The sequence below is a fragment of the Salvelinus alpinus genome, chromosome 29 (assembly GCF_045679555.1).
Source record: "Salvelinus alpinus chromosome 29, SLU_Salpinus.1, whole genome shotgun sequence".
Taxonomy (NCBI): Eukaryota; Metazoa; Chordata; class Actinopteri; order Salmoniformes; family Salmonidae; genus Salvelinus; species Salvelinus alpinus.
In genome coordinates, this window is record NC_092114.1 from 43146889 (window position 1) to 43165453 (window position 18565).

Here is an 18565-nt window from a genome sequence, read left to right on the forward strand (position 1 = left end):
CCCCTGAGCAAGGCAGTTGACCAGTCATGGGAACAGTGGGTTTTCAGATTTAAAAAAAAGAAGGTATCTGACCAACAAATGCAAATCTGTATTCCGAGTCATATGAAATCCATAGATTAGGGCCTTATTAATTTTAATTTCAATTGACTGATTCCCTTATATGAACTGTAACTCAGTAAAATCTTTGAAGTTGTTCCATGTTGCATTTATATTTGTGTTCAAAATAATTTTATGCTTTGTGGTTCTTTGTGGTTGAATGGATCTCAAAGTTTTCAAAATTCTGCATATTTGGACAGTTAATACACATTTCAACTTCATAAGTGTGCACAAAGAACTTAGACAACACAAGCTACATTAAATGTATTAAACAACTATTTATTCAGAGTGCAGGAAAACATTTCCACAGCTCCGTGACCATTCGGTTTTGCACAATGTCCCACTGTGTCGTCTAGCAAAAGACTTGCAAAACAAATGTCATTTCCATCTTTTTTTTGTGTCACAAAAGACTCAGAATACAAATGCCTAGCTTGATCAGACAGTGATATGTATGAAATTACTTAGCCCCTTCAACTGTACATCACAAGAAAGACCACCCTCTTCCATCATTTCGTGCCCCCATAGCCCTTCCTTTACTCAACCCCTTGCATGGATGTTATTGGGCTGGTGCTGTTTGGTAAGGTGCTACAGAGTTCCTGGACACTCTTGATCTTCAACCCATTTCATAGACTTCACAGGAGTTGTATCAAAATGAAATGGGTAGGGTGAAATGGGAGTTTCTGTTTCCTTTTCATACATATACCGGTCAGATAGGTTAGAGTGCATTGTACGAGTACAGAAATGTAACTTGTCTTTCACTGAGTGGAAGAGGGGGACTCTGCTACATCATGACATGCTGGCCAGGTTAAACTCGAGCCATCTCACATCTTGTCTCATTGCCATGGCTGGTCATTCGGAAACACGTAAAAACAGCCTTTACAATATTCATATATACAAATGTGTATATACAGACAGACACACAAACACTTACAATCAGGAGAAACACTCATTGAAATCTTACAGTTATAATAGTTCATGTCGTCACATTGGGCACAGTTCATGTTGCTCATCGCATTTAATTTATTTCAGCTGCAGATAACATCAAATACTCATTCTGACTTAAGTCAAAAAGGATCTGACAAACACTGTATTGACTTATGCACCTGGGTCATGTTCAGTAGGCACAAAACGGAAGTAAACTGTACAAAACAGTGAAACAGGTACAATCTGAATTTGTCCAATAAACACTTGTTTTATTTTGCTATGTTGTGCCTTAATGAACGTGACTCTGCTGTCATATTTTCCTTTGTAGCACTGTGCCCAGCTACAAACCCCCAAGGACAGGTTTTTAGTACATTTCATCCAGATCAAAAGGATCCTGTGTTGTGTTCCAGATCATTTTGATTTGTAGATTTAAATGTTCCACTAACTGTCCCCCAGAAAATACTGTGACATCATACAGTATTTACTCATATGTGGCGAATTCTCCAGAGCACAACTGTACACAATACTGCTCACTCCAGCCTTCCCGTACACTACTCTCATGACTCTTTACAATAGTGTTAGTCTGTTAACATATATGACAAAGAACTCTCATAACGTGTCCACATTATTAGGCCTGTCTTATCTACGACTTCACAGTGCAATGGCAGTTTGTTAAGAGAATATACAAAGTTGTTATTGTACCTGTCTGTAGACCATCCTAAAGAATATTCCTAAATTATTTTCTTAAAATCTACAGACAAAAATTGAATCAGTTTAGTTGTAATCAGGACTATTCAAATACATTTTCCCAAAATCGTACTTGACGGTGATACATTGCTCTTTGGCCTGGGGGGAAAAAGTGTCTATAGCAATTTTTTATTTTTATTGTATCAGGTTATAATCCCATTCTCACCCTCCCTTAAAACTCAAACAAGCTCCAATATTTGGGGAATAGCCTAAACCTGAAATTCCTTCGAAGGGCAATTTTTGTATTCCATTTTGTCTAAGTACAGTTGAAGTCGGAAGTACAGTTGAAGTCGGAAGTTTACATACACTTAGGTTGGAGTCATTAAAACTCATTTTTCAACCACTCCACAAATTTCTTGTTAACAAACTATAGTTTTAGGATATATACTTTGTGCATGACAAGTCATTTTTCCAACAATTGTTTACAGACAGATTATTTCACTTAACTCATTGCATCACAATTCCAGTGGGTCAGAAGTTTACATACACTAAGTTGACTGTGCCTTTAAACAGCGCGGAAAATTCCAGAAAAGGATGGCATGGCTTTAGAAGCTTCTGATAGGCTAATTGACATCATATGAGTCAATTGGAGGTGTACCTGTGGCTGCATTTCAAGGCCTTCAAACTCAGTGCCTCTTTGCTTGACATCATGGGAAAAACAAAAGAAGAAATCAGCCAAGACCTCAGAATTTTTTTGATGACCTCCACAAGTCTGGTTCATCCTTGGGAGAAATTTCCAAACGCCTGCAGGTACCACGTTATTCTGTACAAACAATAGTATGTAAGTATAAACACCATGGGACCACACAGCCATCATACCACTCAGGAAGGAGACGCATTCTTTCTCTTAGAGATGAACGCACTTCGGTGCGAAATAAATAAAAGCTGAAATAAATCCTTCTCTGTACTATTATTCTGACATTTCACATTCTTAAAATAAAGTGGTGATCCTAACTGACCTAAAACAAGGATTTTTTACTAGGATTAAATATCAGGAATTGTGAAAAACTGAGTTTAAATGTATTTGGCTAAGGTGTATGTAAACTTCCGACTTCAACTGTATCTCTATGTTAACCACATTACATAGGTATTGTGGTACAGTAAAGTTACTTAGTGATCATTGTCATACTCCCCTAATTTACAATTAACTCAATCCAACCATTTCTCTCAACACTGATTCCAGTCTATACACCAGACCCATCCCTAAAAAGTCAGCCCCCACGCTTCAACCCAGGTATCCACTGTGTGTGTGTGTGTGTGTGTGGTATCCACTGTGTGTGTGTGTGTGTGCGTGGTATCCACTGTGTGTGTGTGTGTGTGCATGTGGTGTATTTATGTACAAATGCAGAGAAAGGTCGAAAGATTGACTTCGCTTCACTCACCCTCACGTTTGGGTATCATCCACCACCACAGAGTGGTGTCTCAGTGTACTCTCCCAATCCAAATGAATCTCGTAAATCATTTGGGCGGGGGTGGGGGGGGGAAATACACAAATATTTGACTCGTTTGTTTGCTGCATTAGATATCGCTTGCTAAGAGTAAACTGACAGTCATCCCACCACCACCCATCTATGGTCTAAAGTCTCCCAGTCACTACTGAGCCAGAAAGTCGGTCGTTCCTGATGCTTTGATGTGTGTGTAATATATATACATACACACACACACACCCACACATACTCCCCCATCCCTACACCTCTCCTTTTCCACCTTCTATCCATCTTCTCCCTCACACAGTCAGCAGCCAGAAGAACAAGAAGATGGCCACGAACAGGAAGAGAGAGTCCTGCCAGTTGTTGCCGTTGTCAGGGTTGCCTTGGTGATCGGCTGCGTATGCGTCTGGGGGGGGGGGAGAGAACAGTGATAACATTGCAATGAGCAGCCAATAGCCATTGTGTCAAGGAATACATTATGGTTGTGTGGGTGTCTGTTTGTGTGTACCTGCTCTGTGGAAGGGGTCATTGGTGTTGAAGACTGTGGTGAAGAAGCCGAATGGGAATGCACCGATCCCAAAGGACATGTGGAAGCCAGTGTCCCCAAACCCCTGGAAGGGCTGCAAGAAGAGGAAAGAGCAGAATAGTGGTCACTCATTACAAATAGAGTGAACACACAAAGAACCATGCAATAAATGTCATATTAAACTCATTCTAATGTAAGTGATGAAGAGGAGGCCTCACCCCTCTGCTCTCTGGCTCCGTTCTCTGTCCCTGAGGCCGAGGCGGGGTTTTCAACCTGGAGGACGAAACACCAGTTAACCAATGCAGTTTCTCAGTGTCACATGTGTACAACCATGCACGCTCAAACACACACACACACAGTGTACCTGGGGTCCTCTTGGCTGGAGCTCCCTCTGCCGTAGAGGGGGATGACTTTCTCTCTGCTGATGCCCGCTTTACACACAGGACACTGCTGTTGGCTGGGCCGTGTCTCCAACCACTGCACGACAGAGAAGGGGAGGGAAAGAGAGACAGAAGCCATACTTTACTGTCTGTTCAATACTGTCAGTCTATTGGCATGCACTGACTTACTACAATGTGCAACACACAAGGTAGATCTATGGGATATAGTGTGTTATGTAAAAGGACTTAATAATATACTGTAGTAGAATGATTTATTCAAATTCAAAAAAGGGGCAAAATAATTCCAAATTATACTTTGCACTTTCTGTGTGTCATCAATATAAGAGTTTTAAGCAGTAGAGCAAGTACGACAGCTCGGTACACAAGGCACTAGCGTTGACACTCTTCTATCAACAGAGTTAGCTCAGTAACTAATGAAAGAAAAACATTGACTTGTTCTCAGACAATAAAGGAGAAGGATATGCAACACTAATCATGTTGCGGTGCATGTACAGCTTGTGCTATAATCTACAGCACCTTGAGGACAAAAGGGGGTTGACAGTAAACACTGGTGTAATGAATGTGACTTTAAGAACATTATCAACAAGCTGCACTAAATCAGCTGACTGACCAAGGTTGGTCTCCGGTCATGTCATGGGACAGGGATTGAGGGCTGGTTTCAACCAGTAGGAAAGGTGTAGCTAATATTTACCCGTACTGTGAAACTAAAGATAACACCTTTAAAATGGAATACTTACTTGATGAAGGCAGGGCCAGCTGTGAAAGAGAGAAGGAAAAAATGGTTAAAGTGGGTATTATGGCATCACCTAGAAACCTGGTGACATTTGGAGGAACCTCCTAACGGCCTACTTAATTGAGTCTGAATTGACACACAGGGTGATTCTCAATTGCATACTCCTCGCTTCCTCTCTCCTCGTCTCATTTTCAAAACACAATGGATGAGAAAGTCAGAGGTCGCTCTCCTCTGACCTTCTCCTCCAATTGGCTTTGAGGCGAGGAGTATGCAATTGAGATTCTCCCATAGGCCTAGTTAGTGGGCTAGATTTTGGAATCCATATTCGCCTTGTTTTCCCAGTAGGCCCCCACCTACAGGGTGCATCTGGTTACCCTGTTCTGACCTTAACCATGCGAGTGATTCAAATTATCCCGGCTCCCCATCGTTAGTTTTAATTAGCTCCATCTGTCATCGCTCGTTAGCACCATCGCGCCTCGTTGCTGGCCAGATTGCTGCATTGTGGGACAGCAGGATGGTAGATGTAACATAGCGCGGCATTGTTGGTTCCAAAAACCATGGTTACAAAGAGGACTATCGTGAATGTGACAACGATAGAAATAGAAGGAAGAGAACATCCAAAGCCCCTAAGACAATGGTGAAATGGAGCTGCCCCTTCTCGTTGTCTATGGTGACAACACATGGGCTAAAAGCGTGCCATACATTTGCATTCTGAAACTGGTTTGTGGCTCTATGGAGCATAAACAGCATTTGTAGAGCTGGGCAGTGACCATGGTTCTGGGAGGGTTTTAAGAGTTTTGTCAGGTGAAGAGCTTATTTAGGCACCAGTGGAAAGAAAGCAGCGACTGCACATTAGATCTGTGGGAGACAGGTGAAGTGTGTACTCTAGTCTAGCTACCTGTGCTAAGTAGGCTAAATTAGATGGAAATGAGACATTAGTTGTCAGGGAAATCTAGCCTAATGCAGTCTCAGATACCCACTGATGTTTTACATCAAATGATTAGTCATCGTCAGTCCATTGCAATATTTTAGCGCATGGAGAAGACTGGAGGTTCGACAATGAAATGAGCCCTCTATTGAGAAGTGTCAAACATCAAAATATATATTTCCATTCTTCAGTACAGCCTAACTGGTTCAAACACCAGCCTGTCAGGATTTCAAGTTTTAGGGCTGTGTAACATTTTATTCTATCCTCCAATTTTAGAAAAACACTATCCTGGTCAAATTCAGAAAATTTACACAGAGTCTAGGGGAGCTTAGTATTAACCAACAGAATGTTTACACCAGGAAGAGAGGACTTGCCTTCCCATAATAAAGGACAATAGAGAAGAAATCTCAAGATTAGTGGCATTCCCATTCCCATGAAATGTGGATATGGTCAGCAAAAACAAATTTCTGCAAGCATCAACCATACATGCTTGTTTTCCAACTAGCATGCGTTTTCAGGCCAACGCTGACGAAGAAGAGGAAATGAGCCTCTTCATACTACCGAGATGCTCCTGTCGTCAAATGAGTGTCTGCTCTGCAGAAAATGTGACCACTCTTACTCTCCACAGGTCTCTCCAGCTACATTGTTACATTCAAATATAGGCTTTGGCTCTAGGGAAGGAGACTTCCTCCTTATCTCCCACGTGGGGGCTCAATATCAGCTATTGGAAGCTTAAGCCTTTCACCCTCAATGGGGATAGGGGTATTCAAGTGGACTTACTTTAGTATAAGTGAGACATGAATCTCCAAATAATTTCTCACTAAATGATACCATTTTCTAAAGGAAATCGAGATTAACACTATTCCTCTTTGCATGAATAATGTACATGAAATAGCTAGTTCAATTTTTTAAATAAAAAATAAATCTATTTTTCATTGAGAACAGTTCAGGAATGTGTGTTCCATCAAGTCTTATTGCTCATCAACTGTTGATTTTATTTCACCTTTATTTAACCAGGTAGGCTAGTTGAGAACAAGCAAGTTCTCATTTGCAACTGCGACCTGGCCAAGCTAAAGCAAAGCAGTTCGACACACAACAACAGAGTTACACATGGAATAAACAAACATACAATCAATAATACAGTAGAAAAGTCTATATACAGCATGTGCAAATGAGGTAGTATAAGGAAGGTAAGGCAAATAGGCCATGGTGGCAAAGTAATTACAATATAGCGAGTCAACACTGGAATGGTAGAATGTGCAGAAGATGAATGTGCAAGTAGAGATACTGGGGTGCAAAGGAGCAAGATATAAATAAATAAAGTATGGGGATGAGGTAGATTGGATGGGCTATTTACAGATGGGCTATGTACAGGTGCAGTGATCTGTGAGCTGCTCTGACAGCTGGTGCTTAAAGCTAGTGAGGGAGGTAAGAGTCTCCAGCTTTAGTGATTTTTGCAGTTCGTACCAGTCATTGGCAGCAGAGAACTGGAAGGAGAGGCGGCCAAAGAAAGAATTGGCTTTGGGGGTGACCAGTGAGATACACCTGCTAGAGCGCGTGCTACGTACGGGTGGGTGCTGCTATGGTGACCAGTGAGCTGAGATAAGGTGGGGCTTTACCTAGCAGAGACTTGTAGATGACCTGGAGCCAGTGGGTTTGGCGACGAGTATGAAGCGAGGGCCAGCCAACGAGAGCTTACAGGTCGCAGTGGTGGGTAGTATATGGGGCTTTGGTGACAAAACGGATGGCACTGTGATAGACTACATCCAGTTTGTTGAGTAGAGTGTTGGAGGCTATTTTGTAAACGACACACTGTACTGGAGAGAGTCTTTTATGTCGTGGACACTGTGGGTCTATTCTTACCCCTTTATAGTGACAGTACCTCTGACACCAATTCCACACACTCGCCCCTAATCTGAAATGAAACCCGTAGACGTGACTACTGAATAAGGCATGAATAAGTCAGTGAGACCAACTACATGCATGTTTACAATACAAACAGTGCAACCTTAAGCCAACAACTTTGCAGAACCTTGAAGGTCAATGCCTGCTTTTTGTAATACATGATTCACATGTCAATGTCAGCTAGTATCTAAGCTGGTGACGATGTGTGCTTGGTGACGATGTGTGCTTGGTAGAATCAATTATTGTTTAGTGAATGAGTGAGGTTCACCAAAGTTACCCATTGCCTATAGCAGAGTGTGTAATAGTTATTAACCCAATGCAGAGGCTCAACCTCAACCACTGACTGAGCTCCATGCAGCAAGCAGGTGTGCGCAAGCGAGGCATTCACTGTTACATTGCAAACGTCAGATCGATACATTGTTGCTGTAGCTTGCACACAGGTGCAACTGAAAGGGGACATGACTCAAGTTCCACAATAATGATTTTGGCAAGATGCTGATAGCTAGCCAACTAGGTTGCGTCCAGAATAGCCCAATAATGGCATAAAAAGAGCCTTAGTCCAAGGACCTTACATGTTGTGTTTAAAGACGAATTGGTAGGATGGGTACCAGTCTCTTTAGCTAATCCACTCACTGTACTCCATGTTATGTGACAATGACAAGGAGTGGCACGTTAGCTAAAAATATTGGTATTCAGACTAGCGAATTGGCTCTGGAAGCCAAAACAGCCAAATACGATCGATTCTAAATTGCGGTACGGTTCTAGAACCATAAATCCCTTTAATTTCATATGACATCAAAAAGATTTCACAAATGCAAAACACACAGTTGCAGCTGACAGTATTTTCAGTGACAACACGTTTGTGGCTTCCATTTTTTGAGTTATTAACACGGTGTTCAGAGACGCAGATCGCTAATTAGCACAGGTAGTCAGTCCACTGTCTTCCGTATGTTTTCCATAAACAAGCGCTGCAACATGACAATATGGCCGCGTGGGAACCCTATAAAAGGAGTGTATCAATTGAACCTTTTTATTATTATTTGTCGCTGATATGAATGATAAGGTCATTATGCTTCCAATACCGTAAGGCAAGCGATTCGTGTTAATGTTCAGACCGAGCGTCTGGGCTCTTAAACAAAACTAACCCATACAGAATAAGCCTTCGCCCAATGACTCTTTAATCAATCAAACACATTTATTCATAAAGCCCTTTTTACGTCAGCCTATGTCAAAGTGCTATATAGAATCCCAGTCTAAAACCTCAAACAGCAAGCAATGCAGATGTAGAAGCACGATTGAACTGTGTAATGGAACTGAAAGTCATGATCGAGGGCTACGACCAACGCAACGTAGCCAACTAAAGCCAGGTAGCGAGATCGTACAACAATCTAACTTACCTAGCTAAATTTAGTTAATGTTGATAAAAATGTGTGAATCAATGTTGTAAAGTTGAGGTGAGGAGCATATCAGTCAAATGCACTTTATTTCGATGGGTTGGGTTGGCTAATGTATGACACTCAGCCAACCAACACTCATCCATGATTAACGTTATCTAGTAGATCATCTACTAGCTAGACTTCAAGTTAGCCATCTTGCTTGTTAACTATATACACAAACATTGTGCATGCATTTGTCATCGACGTATGGGTGTGATCCGACAAACAACCCGCTTGTTATTGCATAGAAGTTAGCTAACGGAAATGTGTTAAAGGTAAACAAGGCAATGCCCGCTGGTTATGTATGTAAGTAAGCTGTTAGAATGCAACAACATTCCCTATTACTCGCGATTGATCGAAAGTATACCACGGCTCGTACCAGAACAAGTGCCCGCACAAGCTGATGACAGCGTCCCTTGCTGTGTCCAAACAAATGTTGCATTCGAATGTTGACCGATCTGGCTCGGATTCTCCCTCTCCGCCGCTTCCTCCCGGGCCATCGCGCTCGTTGCTGCTCTCACCAGCCGGGAACTCTCCTCTGCTTGCGGGCCTGTCATGACTCGAGGACCAGGGATCCGCGGCCGCCATAATTGTTTACTGACAAAGTAATAACTCGGGCAGACGAGAGCTAGCTTCGAGGTTTCACTTTACATGTGTACCACCCCTTCCGTTTCCGTAAAAAAATAAGAAACAACTGGGAGGAGTTTAAAAAGCACAGCGTTTCTAAACCGCGAGACTTCCGGGAACACTTGCGAAACAGACCATGCTGGGGTTTGAGAAGTCAATGAGCGAAGTGAAAGATTATTCCTTAGTTGTTAATTTTCTCGAAATCTAAAGGCACAACTTAGATTCGATCCAATGTCTTAAGACGTTGACCTGTTATTACTCAGAACTCGTGAAAGTGACAAACTGACACGTTTTCATTTTCGTTCCTGTTCTGCACGAGATTAGCTAACAGATGTCGCAATGACATCGCCTACAAGTGTGATCGGGGATTTTCTATTGGAGAAGCAGTTGCTGCCTATCTGCATACTGTATGAAGCTCAAGCACTACACTACTATATTAATATTCTAAAAGAGGAACAGGAGATCAAGCAGTAGAACCTTTTAGGTGTCGAAAAGCTCACCCCTGCCAGAATACCCAATTTCGCGTGAACGCGCACGCACTCAAGTCTTCATTGCTGCTACTTGCTTGACCGCGCACGCACTCAAGTCTTCATTGCTGCGACTTGCTTGCTAGTTGAGATTTCTGATCACGTTCGGCTGCGTTTCATTTGATTTTCATGACGGTTTGATAGCGGGGAGGCACTACTAATGTCTGCAGTTTTCGGTTTGGCTATTTGTTTCAAGTGTATAAGTCTATAAATAAATCTCTGCCAAAATTCGCTCCCATGTCTTATTCGACTAGTAGTTGTTCTGAAATGTTTGCTTGCCTATATTTTACTCCCTCTTAATATAACACGTACATTAATTATTAATTTCGGTTGCCTATCCTGTTTGTTCTATAGGAAGTATTTGACTCTGATGTGTCACAGAAAGTATTTGACTAGCCACAAAATTAAGGAAATTAGAAGTGGGGAGGACATAAAGAGGGTGTAAAATGTAGGCAAGAAATAAACATTTCAGTGGTGTGGGGGCTGTGCTTTGGCAAAGTGGGTGGGGTTATATCCTTCCTGTTTGGCCCTGTCTGGGGGTATCATCGGATGGGGCCACAGTGTCTCCTGACCCCTCCTGTCTCAGCCTCCAGTATTTATGCTGGAGTAGTTTATATGTCGGGTGGCTAGGGTCAGTCTGTTATATCTGGAGTATTTCTCTTGTCTTATCCGGTGTTCTGTGTGAATTTAAGTATGCTCTCTCTTATTCTCTCGTTCTCTCTCTCGGAGGACCTGAGCCCAAGGACCATGCCTCAGGACTACCTGGCCTGATGACTCCTTGCTGTCCCCAGTCCACCTGGCTGTGCTGCTGCTACAATTTCAACTGTTCAGCCTGTGGCTATGGAATCCTCACCTGTCCCAGACCTGCTGTTTTCAACTCTCTAGAGACAGCAGGAGCGGTAGAGATACTCTGAATGATCGGCTATGAAAAGCCAACTGACATTTACTCCTGAGGTGCTGACCTGTTGCACCCTCGACAACCACTGTGATTATTATTATTTGACCCTGCTGGTCATCTATGAACATTTGAACATCTTGGTTCTGTTATAATCTCCACCCGGCACAGCCAGAAGAGGACTGGCCACCCCTCATAGCCTGGTTCCTCTCTAGGTTTCTTCTTAGGTTCTGGCCTTTCTAGGGAGTTTTTCCTAGCCAACGTCCTACACCTGCATTGCTTGCTGTTTGGGTTTTTTGGCTGGGTTTCTGTACAGCACTTTGACATCAGCTGATGTTTATTTTATTTTTACCTTTATTTAACTAGGCAAGTCAGTTAAGAACAAATTCTTATTTTCAATGACGGCCTAGGAACAGTAGGTTAACTGCCTTGTTCAGGGGCAGAACTGCAGATTTTTACCTTGTCAGCGAGGGGATTCGATCTTGCAACCTTTCGGTTACTAGTCCAATGCTCTAACCACTAGGCTAACTGCCTAAATTTGATTGGATCTTTTTTCAGAACAACTACTAGTCAAATAAGACATGGGAGAGATGACGAATTTTGTCAACGAGATTTATTTATAGACTAATACACTTGAAACAAATAGCCAAACTGAAAACTGCAGACATTACTATTGCCTCCCCCACGATCAAACCAACATAAAAAATAAAATGAAACGCAGCCTAACGTGATCAGAAATCTCAACTAGCAAGCAAGTCGCATCTGGCAGGGGGGAGCTTTTCGGTACAACACCGGTACTCAGCTCCGGTGAGCTCGTGCCCAAGTCAAGCACTGGTCCAATGAATGAATATAATGATGATCAATCAAATATATTTATAAAGCCCTTTTAACATCAGCAGTTGTCACAAAGTGATTAAAGGCCTACAGAAACCCAGCCTAAACCCCCAATGGAAATGACTACTTTGGTACTTTCATTCATACCATGGTATAGTCTTAGTCATGGAAATGTACCATGGTTTTAACTTTGAAGTATGATGGTACTGCCATGTACCTAAATAATACCACGATATCCTCATTTTTACCATGGTATAAATGTGGATCATGGAAATACCATGGTTTTAACCTGCATTATACATTCTACCACAGTAACGCACAATTATGCTAAATAGTACCAAAAATTATATGGTACCATCTTTATTAATTGTGCGTTACCGTTACAATGGCACTATAATGCATTAAATAAATAAACCCCCCAAGGTCAAGAGGTTGGTTGGTATTATATTGATAAATGTATATACCAGTATGGACAAGTTTCTGATAATGTCAGAGGCAGGCTACTATTTTTTGTCCTAGTTTGTCTGTAACATCAAAGAAAAAGGAAATAGTTGCTGTGAAAAAGGGGGAATACTTTCTGCATTAATAGTACAGTTTTTTTGCTCATGTTTGGGTTCCCTCTGTTGCCAACCTGAAATGTGGGAGAATGTGAGATACAGTGCATTTGGAAAGTATTCAGACCCCTTCACTTTTTCCACATTTTGTTACGTTAGACCTCTCAACCTCAAGTCACTCCAGAGATGGTTGTCCAGGCTCTGGCTGGACCACTCAAGGACATTCAGAGACTTGTCCCGAAGCCACTCTTACATTGACTTGTCCTGTTGGAAGGTGAAAGGGAAGGGACAGGGGGATACCTAGTCAGTTGTACAACTGAATGCATTCAACTGAAATGTGTCTTCCGCATTTAACCCAACCCCTCTGAATCAGAGAGGTGCGGGGGGCTGCCTTAATCGACATCCACGTCATCGGCGTGTGGTGGAATATTCTATTGAAGTGAGTGAGACTTTGTCATTTCTTCAAACAATCATCTTTATTCAATATCGATTAATTATTGCAATAATTAGGACCAGCAGCCTACCCTTTACAGACCACGCTGTTCCTTATATAGCTGATGCCAAGATTGCTCAGTCATAGCTGGTTCAAACACCTCCCATATAGATTGGGGGGCTCCAGAAGCCACTTTGGCTTTATCCTGTGGTCATCTGCCTCTGGTGTTATTTCCCAGATGCAAGGATGAGAACAAACAATGAAATATTTGTTCTATTCCTTCAGGCGACTATCTCTATCTCGAGTCCCACACACAATGCCGCCCCAATCAAACCGGAGACATGTCTCACATGCACCACTAATCACAGAATGGAATGTGGCTGTTTGGTTTTTGTCACCAAGCCATCTCTTAAACAGTTGCCAGACCACGCTTCAAAGACTCCTCTCAGTTCAATCAGAAGTAAAAGAGAGAGTTCTAAGAACCATACTCTATTGCATAAGACAACCATTCGGTGCATAAACATATGCTCAAACCCTACACCCCAACCCAAGCACTCCATTCTGCCACCTCTGGTCTCTTGGCCCTCCCCCACCCTACAGGAGGGTAGCTCCCGCTCAGCCTAGTCCAAGCTCTTTGTCCTGGCACCCAAATAGTGGAACCAGCTTCACCCTGAAGCTAAGACAGCAGAGTCCCTGCCCATCTTCCAAAAACATCTGAAACCCTACTTCTTCAAAGAGTACCTTAAATAATTCCACCTTTACTAGCTCTGACTTTGGTGATAGTTACTTTGTTGAGGAAAAATGCACTTACTATGACTGATATGTGGTTATCCCACCTGTTATCTATGTTAGAAATGTGGATCAAATGTAGGCCTATGTAATTAGATTGTAAGGATAAAGATGTATTTAGGCTCTAAATAATCATCCACCCAAAACAGTAAACATAATAACCAATGATAGGTGGCCACATCAACCATTTAATGTGCATGTAGTGCCTTTTGCTTCCAAAAAAACAGAAGAAGGTTGTCTCTCCCACAAGCTTTGGTTCCGACTTCAAGTTGCAGTTGGTGAGCAACTGCAGAAATGTTCAGTCGACTGCAGTCGAAAGTTCATGACCTTTGATCACATGGTTGTTGTAAAGGTCATGCATTCAACATGTAGTCGCAAGTCAGGCAATTCTTATACCCATAATGCAACACACTTTGAAATGTAACTTCTTGACAAAAGTGATCCGCTCGAATGCACCTACTGTGTCCCGGTGTTGTTGCAGTTCATGCTTGTTTCAAGGTGACATCTAGATGGTTATCAGAAGCTAGGTTTCCATCCAATTGGCGACAGATTTTCATGCGAATATTCTAAAATCCGCTAATTTTCCCACCAGTGGTGTGTTTCTACCAAACTGACTTGATTCTGATCAAATCAAATCAAATTGTATTTGTCACATGCGCCGAATACAACGTAGACCTTACAGTGAAATGCTTACTTGCAAGCCGTTAACCAACACAAATAAGAAATAAAAGTAACAAATAATTAAAGAGCAGCAGTAAAATAACAATAGCAAGGCTATATACAGGGGGTACCGATACAGAGTCAATGTGCGGGGGCACCGGTTAGTCGAGGTAATTGAGGTAAAATATACATGTGGGTAGAGTTATTAAAGTGACTTATGCATAGATAATAACAGAGAGTAGCATAAGCTTAAATGGGGGGGCAATGCAAATAAAATAGTCTGGGTAGCCATTTGATAAGATGTTCAGTAGTCTTATGGCTTGGGGGTAGAAGCGGTTTAGAAGCCTCTTGGACGTAGACTTGGCGCTCCGGTACCGCTTGCCGTGCAGTAGCAGAGAGAACAGTCTATAACTAGGGTGGCTGGAGTCTTTGACAATTTTTAGGGCCTTCCTCTAACACCGCATGGTATAGAGGTCCTGGATGGCAGGAAGTTTGGCTCCAGTGATGTACTGGGCCGTACACACTACCCTCTGTAGTGCCTTGCAGTCAGAGGCTGAGCAGTTGCCATACCAGGCAGTGATGCAACCTGTCAGGATGCTCTCAATGGTGCAGCTGTAGAACCTTTTATGGATCTGAGGACCCATGCCAAATCTTTTCAGTCTCCTGAGGCGGAATAGGTTTTGTTGTGCTCTCTTCACGACTGTCTTGGTGTGCTTGGACCATGTTAGTTTGTTGGTGATGTGGATATCAAGGAACTTGAAGCTCTCAACCTGCTCCACTACTGCCCTGTCGATAAGAATGGGGCGTGTTCCGTCCTCCTTTTCCTGTAGTCCACAATCATCTCCTTTGTCTTGATCACGTTGAGGGAGAGGTTGTTGTCCTGGCACCACACGGCCAGGTCTCTGACCTCCTCCCTATAGGCTGTCTCGCCGTTGTCGGTGATCAGGCCTACCACTGTTGTGTCGTCTGCAAACTTAATGATGGTGTTGGAGTTGTGCCTGGCTGTGCAGTCATGAGTGAACAGGGAGTACAGGAGGGGACTGAGCACGCACCCCTGAGGGGCCCCTGTGTTGAGGATCAGCGTGGCGGATGTGCTGTTACCTAACCTTACCACCTGGGGGGCGGCCCGTCAGGAAGTCCAGGATCCAGTTGCAGAGGGAGGTGTTTAGTCCCAGGGTCCTTAGCTTAGTGATGAGCTTTGAGGGCAATTTGGTGTTGAACGCTGAGCTGTAGTCAATAAATAGCATTTTCACATAGGTGTTCCTTTTGTCCAGGTGTGAAAGGGCAGTGTGGAGTGCAATAGAGATTGCATCATCTGTGGATCTGTTGGGGCGGTATGCAAATTGGAAGGGGTCTAGGGTTTCTGGGATAATGGTGTTGATGTGAGCCATGACCAGCCTTTCAAAGCACTTCATGGCTACAGACGTGAGTGCTACGGGTCAGTAGTAATTTAGGCAGCTTACCTTAGTGTTCTTGGGCACAGGGACTTGGTGGTCTGCTTGAAACATGTTGGTATGACAGACCTAAACAGGGAGAGGTTAAAAATGTCAGAGAATACACATGCCAGTTGGTCAGCGCATGCTCGGAGTACACGTCCTGGTAATCCGTCTGGCCCTGTGGCCTTGTGAATGTTGACCTGGTTAAAGGTCTTACTCGCATCATCTGCGGAGATCCGATATTAACCAGTAATACAAAATACATCTAAACATTTTAAAACGTTAGCTGACACCTTGAGGCTCTATAGGGGGTAACAATGTTTTCCCTGAAGGGAAGGCAATTTTGTTATTTGTTAGCTAGCTATCTAGGCTACCAGTTAGCTTTTAACATTACCCCTCAATCAAGTCTAGCTAGCTAGCTCTACTGGCTGCTGGCTAAATTAGCTAACGTTCTTGATTGTAGTTACCAAGATAAATAAAACATTTCAATTTAGCTACTCACTTTAGCGTTTACTTTATTGAGGTATTTTCTGAACAGCTTCTCACTTCTTTGTTTCTCCTGTTGTCAGTTTGACCACACCATTTACAGCCCCAAATTAAAAAAGGACAGTTGGAACACCAGTGCAGTGTAATTCTTGTTGCTAGGCTACAGTGCTTTTATTTGGATTTGTTGTGGTTTGCGCATGCCTTTATCCAGAGGGAATTCACAAATGATCGCTAAAGTCTGAAAGAATAATATGTATTTAATATCTGTTTTTGAATTTGAGCATGTCCTCAATTCATATCCACATCTGGAATGTTCCTAATTTAGCATATCAAGATCCTGATATGGACCTCAGTCATGAGCATATGCATTGTATGTGCTGAGAAAATATACTATGTAAGCCTACTGTCAGTATTTATAATCTATAGTCAAATTAAGATGTTCACATAGGCCTATCTCAGTATATCTAATGAGTCAATATCCGGCCATACCATGTATGATATCCGGAGGGAATCCAAAAATAATTTGTGCATGAAAGAAAAATATCGATTTCATATTTGTCAAATTATTGAGCACGTGGTGAAAACTCAGAAATGCATCAGAAATTGTCCTTATTTTCAGCATATCAAGATCTGCATATGGACCTCAGCCAAGAGAAGCATATCTGGAATCAATATAGCTTCCTATCTTGAATGTGCTGAGAAAACACATATGTGATGTATACAGTCAGTATTTGTCAACAAGAACAGAGGAAAAGGATGTCACATATCTCAGGATATTGAATTAGTGCATTTCCGGATTAAGAAAATGTCCATGTGTAATATTTGGAATAATCTCAATATCCTTCATGTCTAAAAGACATATCTGGATTCAGAATTTGTCAGGGTATGGTGCATATCCACAAAACTCAGTGTGCATTGGAAATGGTTTGAATGATCTATTTAGCACTTATCATCACGGTTTCTCGACAACAACAAAAAATACCTACCTCCCTACTCAGTATCAAAGACTTGGTTTGAAAATCTCAGAATGTCATTCAACTTTTTAGTGTTTTGTAACAGAAGTCTCTTTCCATTGATCTAATGGCCGTTGAGGATTTTGGATGCTGGAATTATATTAGAGTGGAGTGGATGAACATGTGCAGGTAGCCTACTGGAGACTTTTGAAGTAACCTAATCAGGGTGCTGAGAATTTTTTGTTGTGGGGGGGCAGATTTTGGGGGGGGGGGCCGCACTACAGACGGATGGGTGATTGTGCAACTACAGGAACTTCTATGTCCTCAGGGTAAATTTGGGGGATTTTATTTAAAAATCTATATTTTTAATCTTTACATGTTAAGTTCACACTACAATCACCCCAGATTTTTTTTTAACACATCTCACCTCTAAGTATTTTAGCTACTTTTCAGATGCATTTTATACCTCAATTTCACTGTTTTGCCCTTGTCCCTGCCCAGACTTTTGAGCTTCTACTATGTTTTTCTATGAGAAAACATGAATAATTACACATTATGTAATGTTATCTTCAAGAGAAAGAGTCAATTAAATAAAAGATATATCAATATTTATTGTGAGTATGCTCTTTATATTGTTATTTACACAAAATGGGAGGGAGAGATACTGGAAGAAAAAAGAGAAGTAAAATCTATATCTGCGCTTACAAAGCGAGAACAAAGAAGCAAGAGATGGCAATGGAAATGCAACCAACAGAATAGAAGACAGACTTTAAAGAGAACAGTTGCAATGGAGACCTACCTATCAGGCAACACAACACCTTAGTCACCAGATGACTTGCAGCCAGAACATGAGGCCATCATACCTGCCCCTAACTTATCTGCCCCTGATGCACGCCCTGATACCCCTTCCTCATCATCTGCAACAGGAATGAGAAGTCAAATACTTTCTGGAAGGAAAAAGGTTGGAAGAGGTCGCTCAAAAACAGATCTTTGCATGACAAATGTCAAACTTGATAAAGCTTAACGGAAAACTGAGTAATACAAAAAAGGTATGATCAACTGATGAAGAAAATGGAGAGACAAGATTCCCCAAAAGGAACTCTGAAGAACTTGAGAGGGATTTTATTGTTTCATTGCAGAGTTAAATTAGAAGTATCAAAAAATGTGCAGTGCCAATGTCACGACTTCCGCCGAAGTCGGGTCCTCTCCTTGTTCAGGCGACGCTCGGCGGTCGGTGTCGCCGGT

At 42.2% G+C, this 18565-nt stretch overlaps 1 protein-coding gene across 1 annotated transcript; it reads right to left on the bottom strand.

Moving 5' to 3' along the window:
• Window positions 1–354: 354 nt before the first annotated feature.
• LOC139558765 (E3 ubiquitin-protein ligase RNF5-like) lies at window positions 355–10502 on the bottom strand. Its single transcript, XM_071374185.1, has 6 exons — window positions 9506–10502; window positions 4862–4880; window positions 4088–4200; window positions 3942–3996; window positions 3706–3817; window positions 355–3603 (listed from the first exon to the last, which is right to left on the bottom strand). Exons 1-6 carry the CDS (start codon window positions 9712–9714, stop codon window positions 3494–3496), a joined length of 618 nt encoding a protein of 205 aa, XP_071230286.1. The 5' UTR covers window positions 9715–10502; the 3' UTR covers window positions 355–3493.
• Window positions 10503–18565: the final 8063 nt, after the last annotated feature.

Coding starts and splice junctions, on each gene's coding strand:
- LOC139558765 (XM_071374185.1), bottom strand. CDS start 9,714: ATGGCGGCCGCGGATCCCTGGTCCTCGAGTCATGACAGGCCCGCAAGC. Junction 3,997..4,087: donor TCCAGCCAAGAGGACCCCAG/GTACACTGTGTG, acceptor TTCGTCCTCCAG/GTTGAAAACCCCGCCTCGGC. Junction 3,818..3,941: donor CGGAGCCAGAGAGCAGAGGG/GTGAGGCCTCCT, acceptor CTCTTCTTGCAG/CCCTTCCAGGGGTTTGGGGA.